At 44.0% G+C, this 17,292-nt stretch overlaps 1 protein-coding gene across 4 annotated transcripts in view; it reads right to left on the reverse strand.

Annotated features, from left to right (window-relative positions):
• Positions 1–17,292, reverse strand: part of ptprub (protein tyrosine phosphatase receptor type Ub) — a 769,916-nt gene that overhangs the window by 53,904 nt on the left and 698,720 nt on the right. For all 4 annotated transcript variants that reach the window (XM_078567333.1, XM_078567337.1, XM_078567336.1 and 1 more), the window contains exons 19-22: positions 17,021–17,057; positions 13,243–13,340; positions 3,086–3,202; positions 1,880–2,034 (exon numbers count right to left, since the gene is read on the reverse strand). In XM_078567333.1, the coding sequence (XP_078423459.1) occupies positions 1,880–2,034; positions 3,086–3,202; positions 13,243–13,340; positions 17,021–17,057 (407 nt within the window). The remainder of the gene's footprint in view (positions 1–1,879; positions 2,035–3,085; positions 3,203–13,242; positions 13,341–17,020; positions 17,058–17,292) is intronic.

Here is a 17,292-nt window from a genome sequence, read left to right on the forward strand (position 1 = left end):
CCTCTGGAGAATTACTGACTGCATCTAGCATTTATCTGCAGAGCAAAATCAAAAAGAAAGAAAGACTTGCATTTATATAGCACTTTTCAGGACTACTTGATGTTCCAAAGTGCTTTACAGCCAATTAAGTACTTTTGAAGTGTAATCACTGTTTGTAATATAGAAATGCAGTAGCTAATTTGCATGCAGCAAGCACCCACAAACAGCACCAGATATTCAGTTATTATGTTGATTGTGGGATAAATATTGCCTGGACACTGGGGATAACTCCTCTGTTCTTCTTCGAAATATTGCCATGGGATCTTTTGCATCAGCCCGAGCAGGCAGATGGGATCTTGGTTTAACATCTCATCTGAAAGACGGTAACTCAGTTTTGCACAAGAGGGTCAGCCTTGATTTCTGTGATCACGTGGAACTTCAACCTAAAATCTTGTGATTCAGAGGTGACAGTGCTACCAACTGAGACATTGTTGACACATCAGCAGGAAACAAAACAGAAAATGTTGGCCAGAGAGCAGCATTTGTGGAGAGGTCATGAAAAGTCATAAGCCTGAAACGTTACCTCTGTTTCACTCTCTACAGACGTTGCCTGATCTGCTCAGCGTGACCAACATTTTCTGTTCATATTCTTTGGAATACCATATCCAGTTCTGATTGACACACCACATAAAGGATATACGCTAGCATTAAACCGAGTGCAGAAGAGAGCAACAAGATTCATGTCAAGTGCAAAGTGGATGAGGAAAGATTAGCAACACTAAGCTCCACAGTCGAGAAAGAAGACAATTAAGTTGGGAAGTCGATCTCATTGAGTTTTATAAAACATGGTGTAGGTGAGCTGACCCCAGAATTGTAATTTAAATTAATCTTGGAATTCAGGCTAGGGGAAGTAAACTCAAATTTGTGAAAAGGAAAATTAAAATGGATATTGGCAATAATTTCAGAGTGATAAATATTTAGATTAATTGGCGGTGTAAGGTAGCGGTGGACAAGATACTTGAGACATTCTAAACACAGTTTGGCATTCTATTGGAGATTTCATCATAAAACCCTAAAATGATACAGCTCAGGAGGGGACAATTTGGCCCATCATGCTTGTGCTAGCTCCTTGGGAGAGCTATCCAACTAGTCCCCCACCCCATTCTTTCCCCAAAGCTCTGCAAATTGTTTTCCTTCAAATATTTATCTAGTTCCCTTCTGAAATTTATTATTAAATCTACTTCCGCTCTCCTTGCATCCAAGGGTTTCGATAAGTGAAATAACATTTTATTCCTCGTGACCTTTTTGTTTGTTTCTGTGACTTCATCTTGCTTATTTTATTTTTTTAAAATTTGATTTTATTTGATTATGGGATGGAGTTCACGGTATCAGAGTGACAGGCAAGTTAAATTCCACCCGTGCAGTTGTTTGAAATTCACGTTTTACAATGTTATCTTCCAATCACGATTCAGTGGCTGCTGAAGGTCCAAACCAGCCAGGGTTCACCTCCCCAATCCGACATCCACTCCATGTGCTATTTCCAGCAAGGATCACTAGCTATGGAGTGGCAGTGGGAACTTTGGCTGGTTCTCCCATTTCCGTATGGCTGAGGCTAGGTAGCTTCCAAACTGCTACCCAGAAATTGCTAAGATTGGCAAACCCATCACAGAGAAGCAATCAAATCTCAGACTGTCTGGTCTGTGAACAGCTTCGTTACACATCTGGCAGCGCATTTAGCCGAGAAAGCAACAGGAAGCTCACACACTACACCAAGGCCTGAAGCCCTTTCCCTTTCAAATGGCTCACTTCAGACAGGGTAAACAGTTCACTCTTGCTTTAATACAAAAGCCACTTCCTGAAGCTGATGTTTGGTTCATTTGGTCTTTAGTGAGTCACTGACCTGCAGTGAACAACTATTGGCCCTGAGTCAGGAGGATTAGAATTCTTGATACGTCGAAGAAATGCGAGGAGGCCTGTCGCATGATAGGGAACTCCATGTTCTGGCCAGGCTGTGAAATGAAACTGCTGCACTTCATGTCTGGCTGAATAACCTCTCTATAAGAAATAAAAGGGAAACTATAAGTGAGTGTGTCAGCAGTGTTTAAGACAGAAGAAAGGAAGCCCACAAGAGTCACTTAGATCATCAATGCTGGAAGTTAAAAGGACCTAATGATCTTTGAAATGGTTGGAACCAACAAAGGAAAGTTATCAGCAAACATTTTCATTTTCTTTAAACATTGATTCGAATTGCAAACAATTATTTTAGTTTTGAAGTCTATAAATATGAATATTCATTGAGTTGAAGCCAATTCTGATCCTACAGCTTGACATTGGAGCCTCGCTAGAAAGTGGGGAGCAGATTTGCCAACCGAATTGAAAGCAATGAAATTTAGCAAATTTTGGGCCTTATAGGTTGAATTTTGGTTTGTTAATTATCATCAACTCTGATGAAGTTATGCCAGAAACAAATGCACAAGGGCTATTTTAACTTTGGCTGATAGTGAAGTATGGGTAACATCGAGCTGAATGGCCAGTAAACGCCCTGCCCTGAAGTCATTGGTGCCACATAGGCAATTTATGCACAGTTGTATCCCTAGTGGCATTGGTCAAGGGAGGAATGTTCTCTTGGACACTGGTAGGAATGCCTGAGCTCTTTCAAACAAAGCCTGGGACCTTTTGCACCCACTTCAACCCACAGAATATCAGTGTAATGGCTTTTTTGAAAGAGTGATCCTCTGATGACACAGTTCTCTCTTAGTACCGAACTGGAAAGTCAGCCTAGGTTAACGCATTCAAACCTGTAGTGCAGAAATTTGCAGAACTTGCTGCAGAATCTGATATGCCAGATCCTGTCTTAATTATGGAAAATAACCATTTGAGGTGAGTACAAGGGGGATTTGACCAACAGATTTTGTAAAACACAAATCAAAGCTAAGTGAAGACAATTAGCATGGGGATGCGCATTAGATAGGCTGTTACGCAGACAGGTCTGGAGAGCTTTCATTCTGTCGTAGTGCAGAAAACAGATCAAACATATGGCAATTTTTAGGTTAAAACATTCAACTTATGAAGTTTCTTGCCACAGAACTGAACTTTTGACCCTTACCCTTTCAAGAAAGAAGGTTCTGACAGTATATTCTGCTCGAAACTCTGTTTCCATGAGAGTAACCTTTATGTCTCCATACAGCTCTGTGTCATCAGGCCAGTATTTACAGCATTTGACCTGTGGATATACACAAAACACATGGTTTAATCTTTACACAACTCAAATTTGTTTGCCGTTGAAAGCTGTTAAATATGACTATTTTTCACAAAGTTTACACTATGTTAATGAGGAGGAACAAATACACATGGGATGTACTAGAGCGAACAGAAGTACTATTAAACCAAAGATTGTCATTCAATTCTTGACTGCAGACCAATAGGCAGACATATTCAGATTGGTTGCCCTCAAATAAAAAATACTGCCTTGTTAATACAGACTTTTAAGAAGGATCTACTTGGATTCCAGTCTTAAAGGGCAGTCTTTAGATGCCTTTAGATGCCCTTGGAGGCTAGTAGCAAGGCCTGGGATCAGAGACATGCAGAAAGCCCATCCTAGACCCAGATCTCTGATACAGAAGCTTGGTGAAAACGGCTCAAGACTGGTAGACCGTAGAATGGGAGCAGCACAGTGAGGGACAGGGCATATAATACCTAGATTGCACAGGGCAGTAGTAGTAGTAATGAAAAACCTTTGGAAGCCATTGCAAAGAGGAACTAGGGAAAGGCTGGTAAACATGAAAAAGCAAAAGGAAAAGGGAAGGATTCTGAAAAGCAACATATGGCATTAAAGCAGCGCTGTCTTCTTGAAGGTAGGTTTTGAGCATCTTATTTGTGCGGCAGGCAGGAGAGCAGAGTATTGTTTTTTTTTCCAGGATGTCACACACTAGTGATAGAAATGATGTGCCCCAATTGATATTTTACCAGGCATATTACATGCATGAAACTTTGGCTCCACATCCAAGTAGATGAGTTTTCCTGCTGTCAACCTGCCCTCGGAAAGTTACCCCCCCCCTCTCAATAAGTCTCAGTGCACATGTCCTAGGGAAATAAATTGGCTGTCATTCCCACTCCACTTGCAACCTCGTGACCCCTGCTGGGAAGGGCATGAACCCATAGGTGGCAACCTTGATTGCAGTGCTATCTGTGGATAAAGAGTCATCTGGCACTCACTTGAAGAGCTGACACTTAGTGCAAATCTGTTACGATTCTGCCCTAAGTGCCATAGCGGGCAGGAAAAAGGACGTTTTACCCACTGGCCACAATGGCAGGTTTTCGCCCATTCTAGACTCATTAATTATGCATTCCCGGGAAGCACACTGGATGGTTGGCAGGGCATCCTCTGATTTGCCCACCCCGTTGTCACCTCAGGCCTTCAGTAAACTGACCGCCATATTTAAAGGCCCTCCCTGCATAGAGCTAGCACTCTTCAAGGGATAGGAAGCTATTGGGAACTGATGGCTGCCAAAGAGAGGAAATGTGCTCCCCCAGATTAAGCAATGCCTCCCTCAATCGCCTTCTGGACGCAATAGAAGCCCGCCGCAATGTCCTCTAATCACACTGTGGGCGAAGGCCAACAAGTAAAGTCATCAATCCAGCATGAGAGGCGGTGGTAGCGGTGGTCAGCGCCAATGCCCTGCAAAAGAGGACAGCCACCCAGTGCCGAAAGAAGATGAATGATCTCCTCTGTTCCGCTAGGGTAAGTCACTCTTCTCATCACTCACAACTCATGCTCACAAACCCATCACACATCCACAGGGATCTCACTCACTGCCAGTTCAAGGGACATCACTATTCACTCTCTCACACACACTTTCATTTGTCCTGCCGATCGTGTCCTCATCCAGTCCATGGCAGCACTCACCACAGTTATGATACGCAGGTGGTATTTGCCAGGCTGACCAAATCCACAAGGGAAACTAGGCCACGCTATCACAGCAATTTTGCAATTTGTATTTATTATGAGTAGGCTTCTGCACTGAAGTCACGAGTAATGAGTCTACCACCATCTTTAGAGATTTAAAAGATTAAAATTAAAACATTTATTAACAAAAGAAGAACAAACTTAAACACAATACACAAGATTGCAGTTACACAGTTATAACAGTTCGCAAAATTTCTACTGAACCAGGGACCCAACTACACACCCCCTTTAAGGCAACAATCCAAATAGATTCCAAATTTATAATTCTATAAATTTATAATTTCTAGCAATTTTACCACACTGGACAAGCACCCACTGGACAATGGACTTCCAAAGGCTTTTAACACAACTTTGGTTACTGGAACAACAAACTTCCGCAGATTGGCTAGAGGCTTTTCCCAAGTCTGTTTCACATGGTCATCTTTCAAGATCTCACACATCTACACCTCACCAGCCTTCCATCCTTCTTTAAATGTATTTCTCCCTTTTTGATCTGTAATTCCCATTGTTTCAACTTGTCTTTAGAAATTACTTTTCCCAGAATATAACAATCTTTCATGTTATCATTATGGCCAGCACTTCTGGGAAAAATCAATTTAATAACCTTGCCTTATTTATCTTGCCAGTTGTAAACATTTTCCATGTCCCTTTGGAAATCAAACACTTCTCCACTTATCTAAAAATTCAAATTTCATTCACACCATAGCTGCTGAGACTTCACCTGAGGTCATCTCATCTCCATTTCAAATGCCTGTTTTACACCCCACTTCTTTGATAATTTAAATCTTGCAGTCTAACCATCTCCAGTTTAATTCAATTAGCCATACACACACACACATTACACTCTCTCCATCCGTATTCATGCAGGACAAGCTGGCGCACAACAAAAGGAAGAGATCACAGACTGGTGGAGGAATGCCTGAAATCAAGGACCTCACACACTGAAAACAGCTGGCCGATGATGATCTGGACAGTTCCTGTGCTGATGGTGAGGTCGGAGGTGCTCAACCAAGTGAGGATCCAGCAGTGCAACATCCATCAGACAATCATGCTGTGAGTCACTTCCTCTGTTCCGCAGTCCTGTGCCATGCACCAATTATCTCTTCTTGCTTTCACAGGCACATCTGGGAAACAGCCGAGGCGGTCCATGACCCAAGTCCTCGACTCAAGCCCTGAAGAAACCTCGGAAGAAGAATATGATGACACCCTCATTGAAGACCCATTACAGCACTCACCCACACCCTCCACCAGTGTAGAGACACACACCTCGGTAGGACCTAGCTTTAGAGTAACCTCAGGGTCACAATCTGGTGAGCACATCACACTGATCTATAGCAGGCGGTGGCAGGAAATTCCCAAGCGTCCAGCATTCGGAGGACTGCTAGAAAGCAGAAATCTGCTGAGTCCAAGTCAGATGAGGAGCTTCTGGACTCGATCATACCTCAATTGCTGGAGCTGCAAAGGCAAGCTTAGGAACATCAGGAAGGGCTGTCCGCTGCACTCAGATTGCAAGGCACAATGGAGGAGTCCGTCCGTCTTCAGTTTGAGGTGATAGTACCAGCATACCAATGCAGCGAGGTCAACATGGGTAGGATGTCGGCTGCCATAGAGACCTTGGTCCAGGATATCAGTCCTGCAATGCTGCGTGGACTGAATTCCATTGCTAATGCCATAGTTGGCCTCCAACATTGAGAACGCGAGAGGGATGCAGGGCAGCTTGATCTCACTTTAGTTTCCCCATCTCCTCAACAAGTTAGCCAGGCGTCCTTAGGCAACCAAAGGGAGGAGGATCTGCAGGTGCACACCCCAGGGCCATCCACCCAGGTGACTTAAGGAGTGTCCGGGGCATTCCATATCCCTTCTTTCTGTGACCCCAGCAACTCCAGCTCCAAAGGCCAAGGGGGCTGCCACGGTCACACAGCAGGACCCTGAAAGCAAGCCGTGGCCCTCCAAGGTCATCACAGACAGGGTGTCACAGTCAGCAGGCTGCCACCACCTCCACTGTGGATGTCGGGGGAGCATCAAGAGGTAGCAGCAGAGATAGGAAGGTTAAGAAGATGCAGTTGCACAAAACTGGGCACGGGTGTTAATCACTTGTACTTAATGGTCACTATTGTAAATACACTTCCAGGAATGTTTCTTTGCCTATAACTCCTTGTTCTGATGAGCAATGTTTGTGTTACTCAGATGTGAAACCTTGGACCCTGCATAAGATAAAGGCAGGTGTCTCAGGCCAGGGCCTCTTTCCTGTGCTTTGTGCAACCTTCCCAGCACACCGATGGTGCGCTTTCACAATCACTGGACACAGCAGTCATGCCTGCAGCTCAATTTAGCTCATCATTGCTGCCAGAATGTCCTGGGCCAACAGCACAGAGTTACGTCATTCTTTCTGTGTGCTTTCCGCACCTTTGTGGTGCAGCTGACCTCCATCTCATCAGCATCTGGTGACAGTGTGGTCCTGAAGGGTTCAGCTCACGAAGGATGCCATAGGATCAGGAGAAGTTAAAGTTCCCCTGCGGCATTTCCATGATATCAACCTGTTCACAGAGCACAAGTGAGGTGCCATCAGCCAGACAGGATACACATAAGCTTTGTAAGGGTCTATGGAGTGTCTCCACTACATGTTGTCATCATCCCCCTGACACCTAGGGACTATGGCCTTTTGCTGCATCACTATGACAGGAGCCTTCTCACAGAGGGTATGTGCGCTGCCATCAGCCAGACAGGAGTCAAAAATTCACAGATGCAATGTGAGGATTTATGGTGTCTCCTCACTGCATGTCGTCATCGTCCTCCATGAATTTAGCAGCCATGAGGGCCTCCCAAGCACATCATACCCTATCTGGCCTGTACAATGGCCTCATCGCCGTCGTCCTCACCTGATGTCCTCCTCATCTGAGGGGACGTGCAGCCCCTCCATCTCCTCCTCAGTCAGCTCCTCTCCGCTTTGCAGAGACAGGTTGTGAAGGGCACAGCGAGCGACGATGATGAGGACTGTATTGCAGGGCTCCAGCAGGCTGGCCCAGGCACCGGAACCTCATTATCAACATTCCGATGGTTTCCTCCACCAAAGTGTGAGTTGCAGCATGAGCCTCATTGTACCTTCTCTCTGCTGCAGTCTGAGGCTGCCGCACGGGCGTCATCAGCAATGTCCTCTGCGGGTAGCCCTTGTCTTCTAGGAGCCAACCCTGCAGCCTCTGTGGACCCTGAAAGACGTCAGGGATCTGAGACCTATTGAGAATGTAGGAGCCATGGACATTCCCCGGGAACCTTGCGCAGACCTGCAGGATGCATTTGTGGTGGTCGCACACCAGCTGAACATTCAGCGAGTGGAAGCCCTTGCGGTTGACATAGTTGACTGCTTGTTACCATGGAGATCTGAGCACCACATGAGTGCAGTCGATGGCACCCTGCACCTGTGGGAAACCTGTGATCTGCGCAAATCCCAGCGCTCTTGCTTCCTAGCTTTCCTGACCCCAGGCGAAATGCACAAAGTTGTGTGCCTTATGGCATTCGTGACGTCCTGAATGCATTTGTGAGTGGAAGCTTGCGACATGCCACAGAGGTCACCTGCGGAGCCCTGAAAGGAGCCACTGTTGTAAAAATTGAGTGCCAAGGTCACTTTCACGACCACTGGCAGTGGATGCCCTCCATGTCCACGTGGTGCCAAATCCTGCAGCAGGTGGCAGAAATATGGCCTGCCATTGACGGGTGGAGCAGACAATCGCAAACTGGTTTCACAATGTCGTGCCATATTGTCCACTCACACCCACCATGACGCCTGACGCCAAAGGGGACAGAAAATTCTGGCCAGGAGGCTAGTAGCCAGACCTGGGATCAGAGACATACCTCATATTTATAGTTTTTAAGGATGTGAAGTGAGAAAATTGGAAGGTGCAAAAAACCTCATTGCAAAAGAAGGGACTTTGTGAACAGATTTGCAATATGCTACAGCATGGAAAACCCCCAAATAGAAATTGAACAAAAACCATGTTCGAAAGAATCACCGTGGGTCTTTTTCTAACAATTTTCCCGGCAGCTATCGCTCCTCTCTCCCTTTCTGATGGGATGTGGCTCCACAGGCACCTGTGGCTCAAGAAGCAAAGGAAGAGTAGGGGAATAATCGCAGTGTCCTGACCAATATTTATCCCTTAATTAACATCTTAAAAAAAAAAATTATCTGGTCATTATCACATTGCTGTTTGTGGGAGCTTGCTGTGCGCAGATTGGCTGCTGCATTTCTTATATTGCAACAGTGACAACCACTTCAAAAAGTACTCCACTGGCTGTAAAGTACTTTGAGGTGGTCGTGAAATGCACCATATAAATGCAAGTCTTTCTTTCTTTTAATCAGCTGCTTTGATAGTAAGTTGTTGACATGTTCTTTGGCCACAGTGGGAGTCGCATCTCTGTCTGATCCTGACCTGGCCCAGCATTCACTTGTGCACATCTCTAGCAAGTGCTGCTGAATAGCATTCAGAAGGGGAACCCTAGTTGATTTTCCACTCCCTAAACCAGGAGCAGCACCTCTTCTGCCATCTGGGCTGAGATGACCTAATTAAGCATACACCGTGTGGGCGAGGTCAAACTGCAAGCAAACGTTCCTGATTTGAGTGGCTCAGCTACACATTGAATAATATCACAGAGGCAACCATTACAGTTGACTCCTTTTAAATTTTAAAAGAAATTAATTGTTACCCCCTGCAGAGAAGAAAGAACTGCAAGTTTAATTTTATGAAATGGTGCTTCCGGCAGGCAGTTTCCCTCACGAGGTCCACTTAGTAGGAATTCACTTCCAGGGCCTCCTGTCTGGGAAATCATTGTTTCTGCAAGGCTGATTTCCTGATCTGTGCTCTGGGCCATAATGTACCCCAAACGTTTGAGAGTATACACCAAACTCATTATACTGAGAATCATTATACTGATTAGTGGCAGGGACTTTGCCACTGAGTGACATGGTCTGTTCTTACACATTAAAGACTGCAAAGCTGCCTATCTTCATGGCTCTTGAATCCTGTCTACAATTTAGGAGTGTTCTGACACAATACAGATTCGCTGTGGCAGCAGTTTTATTCCATTTACTGTATTGACTATATTAAAAACAAAAGTAAAATTAGCAATTTAGCAAGAATTGTCACATCAAACTACTTATCCCCTCCTCCTATCTACAGCTGGTGCTACACAACACGCCACCAATAGTCACGTGTTGAAGTTCAAACATCAACACAAATGTGCGCACACATCGACACATACATATGCGCGCATGCGCGCACACACACACACGCCAATGCACAGACAAATGCACATGCACTTTTGTCCTTCATGAAGCTATTGGACTGGCTCCAAAACTTTGATCCAAATAACTACCCTTGTGACACCCCACACAGGCTCAATTAAAAGCCCTCCAACACACGCATTGGTTTAGGTTTTCTTTCTCCTATGCCCGGAGTAAGGAAATATATGTTTAGTAGGGCGTTTAGATGGATGGGCATTGAAAGGGTTAAATTGCTTTGGCTTCAGCTGGAAACATTGTCCTCTGTGATCAGCTGTTTTTTGATCAAATGCTGCAGGCACAGGATAGCAAATAGCTGGAGTGACAAAAAAGCTGTAAAACTCTGCACATGGATCTCAAAGGAACAGTTAGTGATTGATGGAAATTTGCTCCATAAAATGGGTGAGAGGAGGGGAAAAGAAGAATACATAAGGAAGTGAATGAGCAGAGGGTCTTGCAGAAAGCTAAATACAGCACCAGGAAAGTGAACAAGAATGAAGCAGAGGAAATGGGAAACAGTCTCAACTACCCAAAGAATAGCAATACAAGACTCAATTGCCTTTTGTAAACCTCTGTTTAAATATGTAGCACATTACTTCTTACTTGTGTCAAATAAAGTCATAACTATTACCACTATGATTTTTCTTATTCACTCACGGGATGTGAACATCATTGGTAAGGCCAGCATTTATTGCCATCCCTAATTGTCCTTGAGAAGGTTGTGGTGAGCCGTCTTCTTGAACCACTCATTGGACCATTTAAGAGGGCAAGAGTCAACCATAATCCTGTAGGTCTGGGATCACATTTGGACCAGACTGGGTAAGGACGACAAATTTACTTCCCTAAAGGGCACCAGAAAACCAGTTGGGTTTTTAATGACAATCTGGTAGTTCCATGGTCACCATTACTGATATAAACTTATTATTCCTGATTTATTTAATTAACTGAATTTAAATTTCCCGGCTGCCATGGTGGGATTTGAACTCATATCACTGGATAATTAGTCCAGACCTCTAGTGAAGTAACTAATCACTATGCTACCATATATACTGTCAGCATCAAACAATTGAACAGAGAATCAAAATTTATACTGGATGCCTTGGGAACAAGAGTAGGCTATTCAGGGGAAGATGGTGGTGTAGTGGTAATGTCACTGTACTGTAAATCCAGAGGCCCAGGCTAATGCTCTGGGGATATGGGTTCAAATCCCACCATGGCAGCTGGTGGAATTTGAATTCAGTTAATAAGTTTGGAATATAAAGCTAGTCTCAGTAACTATCATCAGGCCTGCTCTGCAATTCAATTAAATCATGGCTAATCTGTACTTCAGCTCCACATCCCATAATTACTTTAACTAACCATAGCAAATACAGGAATATTGTGCCCGATTTTCTGTCCATGAATCTGAATAAATGGAAAACTGGCTAGGCTCCACCCACTTGACTATTCTATATTTGTTGTGGCAAAGTGATCCAGGACACACAGATGCAGGATTAGGAAAATCCACCCTGGAAAACCCTTTTGTTACCTCTAGACTTGACTTTCAACTCTCTCCCGACTGGTCTCTTGTCTTCCTCCCTCCATAAATTCGAGCACATCCAAAACTCTGTTGCCCATATTCTAACTTGCACCAAGTTTTGTTCCCCCATCTCGCCTGTCCTTGCTGACCTACATCGCCGTCCGGATCAATGTCTCCATTTTAAAATTCTTTTACTTGTTTTCAAATGCCTCCACATCTTCATCCTTCTTCACTAACTCTGTAACCTCCTCTAGCCTGACAACCCTCTGAAATCTCAGTGCTCTTCCAATTTTGGTCGCTTGTGCAGCCCTGATTTTCATTTGTCCACTAATGACAGCTGTGCCTTCAGATGTCTATGCCCCAAGCTGTGGAATTCTCTCCCAAAATCTATTCATCTCAGCACTTCTCTTTCCTCCTTTAAGATGCTCCCTAAACTCCATCTCTTTGATCAAGCTTTTGGTCATCTGTCCTAATATCCCTTTATGTGGTTCGCTGTCAAATCTTGTTTGATAATGTTCCTGTGAAGCAACTCAGGATGGTTCATTACATTAAAGGCATTATCCAAAGCAAGCTGTTATGTTTTGTTAAGACATAGGAGCTGGATTTTCAATGCAGGGTCAAAAAACATACAATTCCTTCAAGGAGAATTGTATGAGTTAGTTTCAGGACAGGTGCTGTGATGTTAATACCTCCAGCCCTGAAAATGTCAGACACATACTGTAGTGGAAGGGATGTGTGGAATGCAGGGTGGGTGTGATGAGGGAGGGGGGTGGCAAGGAGGAGAATGGAACTGCACAGCACGTTCAAGGCACAACTTAATGACTAGAGAAATTGGAGATTTATGAAACACTGGACAGCAACAAAAACCCTGATATATTGGGAACGTTTTCAGAGTTTAAGACAGACACTGTTAAATTGCAAATGACAGAGGTGCAGCAAACTGGGAGAAGGCGATTAAAAATAATGGGATTTCTCTCACTGCTTTCCTCTCCCACAATACAATTACAGAACATTCTCAATTCCACAAGGCCCCAGTTCCTGTTGGCTTTAGATTGATCTGAGGGATAAATCTCAGCAGATCCAGTTTACTCAGAAACTACATTGGAAATGACAGCATCAGAGAGTAAGAAATGCTTTGAGAATCAGATTCTCTGTCATGTCTGGGCTTCCCAGTCACAGAAATGGTGGGAGATCAATCTTTGTCATGACTTTCATCCAGTGAAAAAAAAATCATTCTTGTTAGTCAACTACTTCTCATGTTCCCGACACCATCAGAGATGCACTGATAGACAGGCAGACAGCTAGGCTCAGTGTATCGATGAGCCCAATCAGACCATTCTCAACGTAACTGCATTATCGATAAGGAGGGAGTCAGAAGTTGTCCAAAATCTTCACTGTGTCAAGGCTTAATGGAAATGAACAATGTTTTTTGTAAGAGAACAAACAGTGTGAGACTTCAACAGTCTTTTGCTCTCTCTGTGACAAATTGTGCTGCACTGTACCTACCCGCCCAACCTCCACCAGCTTGGTAAGCATCACAATACTCAAGCAGCGCTCCTGCCACATCATCCTCCAGAAGTTGTACACCATTTCTTGTTTTGGTCCTAAGAAAGGAAAAAGCATTTCATATTTGAATCACATTTTCAGTTGATAAGCATAGGAACAGGAGGAGGTCATTTAGTCCCTCAAGCCTGTCCAACCATTCAATTAGATCATGGCTGATCGGCGACCTAACTCCACATACCTGCTTTTACCCCCTATCTCTTAATACCTTCGGTTAACAAAAATCAATCAATGTCAGATTTCAAAATTAGCAATTGATCTAGCATCAATTACCATTTGAGGTAGAAAGTTCTAAACTCCTATCACCCTTTGTGTTGAAGTGTTTTCCAATTTCACCCCTGAAACACCTGGCTCTCATTTTTAGACTATGCCCCTTCATCCTAGACTTCTCTGCCAATCAGAAATAGTTTCTTTCTCTAGCTTCCCCATCTGTTCCTCTTAATGTCCTGAAAACTTCAATCAAATCAACCCTTCATGTTTAAATTCAAGGGGATATAACCCTAGCTTGTGTAATCCCACATTTAGTTTAAACCTTGATGTCCAAATAGGTACATTTCGCTGCACTCCCTCCAAGGCCATGGTGTTCTTCCTTAGATGTGGGTCTGGATTTCACAGGGGGCGGGGGGACCTACTGCTCACACCCCCCCCTTTGCAAGAGTCGGCTGGCAGCTGACGCACCTGATAAAAGCCCGCCCCACAGCCACAACAATCTGATTGGCTGGAAGCTCTAGCAGTCCCAGCAGGGCCAGAACTCAGTAGTAGGTGGTACTGGGACTGTAAGGAGGCCCACTGATGAAGAAGGCCTGGATCCTGTAGAGAGGTAAGTCAGGGGTATTGGACAGGGAGGGATCAGGCACACCCTGAAGGATGTAACTCCTCCTTCCTATCCATCTTTTAAACAGTTGCCTGCTCATTCCCACTCACTTGCCTACGCCAAGCATTTTATGGCTTGGGCAGCGTATTATTCAAGTCAATTGGCTTGGTAACAAGCTCAATTGACTGTTAATTATTTATTTTAAAATGTTGGGCAGGCTGCTAATTTCAGCACCTGCCCACCTACCGTGTTATGGGCGACAGCTTGGGCATGGGCAAGAAGGTGCTAGACTTGCCAGCCCTTGTACTTTATGTGCCCCCACCAAGCTGAAAGCACGCCCAGCAGGTGACCATAAAATCTAGCTCATGGCATCCAGAACCAAGTACAGTACTCCAGATATGGTCTACTTGGGGGTTGGTACAGTTAGCATGACTACTTTTTCTTCGTCCATTCACGGGATGTGGGCTTCGCCGGCTGGGCCAGCATTTATTGCCCAGTTGCCCTTGAGAGGTGATGGTGAGCTGCCTCCTTAAACCGTTGCAGGCCATGTGCTGTAGTCACACCCACAGTGCTTTTAGGAAGGGAGTTCCAGGATTTTGACCCAGCGACAGTGAAGGAAAGGCGATATATTTCTAAGTCAGGATGATGAGTGACTTGGAGGGGAACTTCCAGGTGCTGGAGTTCCCATCTATCTGTTGCCCTTGTCCTACTATATGGTAGTGGTCATGGGTTTGGAAGGCGCTGTCTAAGGAGCCTTGGTGAATTCCTGCAGTGCATCTTGTAGATGGTACACACTGCTGCTGCTGTGCGTTGGTGGTGCAGGGAGTGAATGTTTGTGGATGTGGTGCCAATCAAGCGGGCTGCTTTGTCCTGGATGGTGTCAAGCTTCTTGAGTGTTGTGGGAGCTGCACTCCTCCATGCAAGTGGGGAGTATTCCATCACACTCCTGACTTGTGCCTTGTAGATGGTGGGTAGGCTTTGGGGAGTCAGGAGGTGAGCTACTTGTCACAGGATTCCCAGCCTCTGACCTGCTGTTGTAGCCACGGTATTTATATGGCTAGTCCAGTTCACTTCTGGTCATTGGTAACCCCCAAGATGTTGATGGGGGATTCAATGATGGTAATGCCATTGAACATTAAGAGGCGATGGTTGGATTCTTTATTGTTGGAGATGGTCATTGCCTGGCACTTGTGTGGTGCGAATGTTACTTGCCACTTGTCAGCCCAAGCTTGGATATTGTCCAGGTGTTGCTGCATTTGGACATGGACTGCTTCTCCCTCGTATTCTTGCCCTCTAGACATAATGGACTGCATTCCATTAGCCTTTTTGATATTTTCAGTACCTGTCTGACATTTTAATAGTCTATATACATAGACTCCTCAGTCACTTTGGAACTCCAAGTTTCTAGCCTCTCACCATTTGTAAAGTAGTCCATTCTATACTTTTTAGATCCAAAGTAGATGACCTCATACTTGTGACACTGAAATCCATTTGCTACAATTTTGCCTATTCACTTAATCCATTATTATTGCTCTGTAATTTAGTTCTTCCATCTGCACCGTTTACAATAGCATCTATCTTTCATCCATCGGCAAACTTGGAGATGTGGTTCTCCATCCCGCCATCTTAGTCAGCATAGCAACAGCAACCACACTTCAAAATAAGTCAATGGTTGTGAAAAGCTTCGGGTGTCATAATAAGGCATTATAGAATTGCAAACTCTCTTTACTTTCTCTAATTTACCTCACAGGAAATCTCTCATTTAAAAATTAACAACTGCTCCATTTGCTATAGGTTTCCTCCCATCAAACCCCAGCTGATGGTGTGGGATGAAATCCACTCCCTGGCCTCTGCCTATACTAATTTGTGATTCTTCTACTCATGTTGCTTCCCTTCTTGGCTTCTATTTGGAACTTAACTCCAGTGGGTCAACTGATGGCCCCAAATTACATTAAGGTGACTAAAAGCCTGAACTTGTGTCCTACCAACTCTGTCTTAAAGAACACTGCTGCTCGAATGTTACTAATTACTTTGGCATTATTAATACTCCTGTCTATTTTACCAGATGAATTTCAATCTGCTTTGTAATGCCTGGAAAGAGGGTAAGTTGGAAAGGAGTGTTTGGTGTAGAGAAAGAAAGCTACAAAACCACTTGCTTGACAGCCCAGTTTTGACATTACTAGCTTTGTTTATGGTTCATTCAGTCGAGCCACCTCCAGCATGAACTCAAAAGACATTTCCATTGTATTTTTTTCCACTCTTAGCACTCAGCTTCTAATAAATTCATTTTTCATATTGTACATTGGGTAAACAGTGGTTCTCGTCATCATTTCCAGGGCAATATCACAACACCACACCCTTCTCCACACTTTTACAAACCAATTCAAAGGTCAGCCCTTTCAAGGTGGTGAAACAATGAAACTTGCAGATGATCTGAACCCTCAATGAAACTTTTTGGGGGCTTTCACTGCTGCTTGTTTAAAACGATGGTACATCCAGGGGTTAGTCATGTTGGGTTTCCTTATCATTTTTCTGAAGCAGATGCATTGTTTTTTGCAGAGAAGATAATATTGGTTTTACTAGAAGCTCATGTCATTTTTGTAATTAGAAACAAACCCAATAAAATAGCAAGAGGGAGCATGTGGTGAAGATGCAAATGTTACACCCAGTTCTTCAGCGGAACATTGCAGCTTTGGGGACTGTTGGAAGGAGCATTATCCAGTAATTTAGATATTTAATTGGAGACAGTAATTGGTACAGACATACCAAATTCCACTTTTGTGCAATGTAGTGCAACTAGTGAATTTGAAAATCATCCTACTCTGCATGCAGACTCACAATTAAACATGTAGTTTTAATAACAATGTTAAATTTCTGTCATTCTACACAAGAGTTTTGCAGACTTACCTTGTGTTGCAATGAAGTGCTTTGCTTTGTGATAGCCCTATAGAGATTACCAGAAAAACTGTATTAATGAAAATACATTCTGTGTATACTTCAGAACAACTGCATGCACAGGTCTACATAATGCAACCCAAACTGTGTCATAGGTAGACATGCTGGCTTCATCCAATGTTTACCAATACACGTGATGCCTGTAAATGAGGACATAGTTAATGGGCACTTTCAGGAAAACAGCCCATTGATTCTCCCTTAGAACTGATGGGCTTTGATTATAA

Source organism: Cetorhinus maximus, chromosome 21 (assembly GCF_964194155.1).
Source record: "Cetorhinus maximus chromosome 21, sCetMax3.hap1.1, whole genome shotgun sequence".
NCBI lineage: Eukaryota > Metazoa > Chordata > Chondrichthyes > Lamniformes > Cetorhinidae > Cetorhinus > Cetorhinus maximus.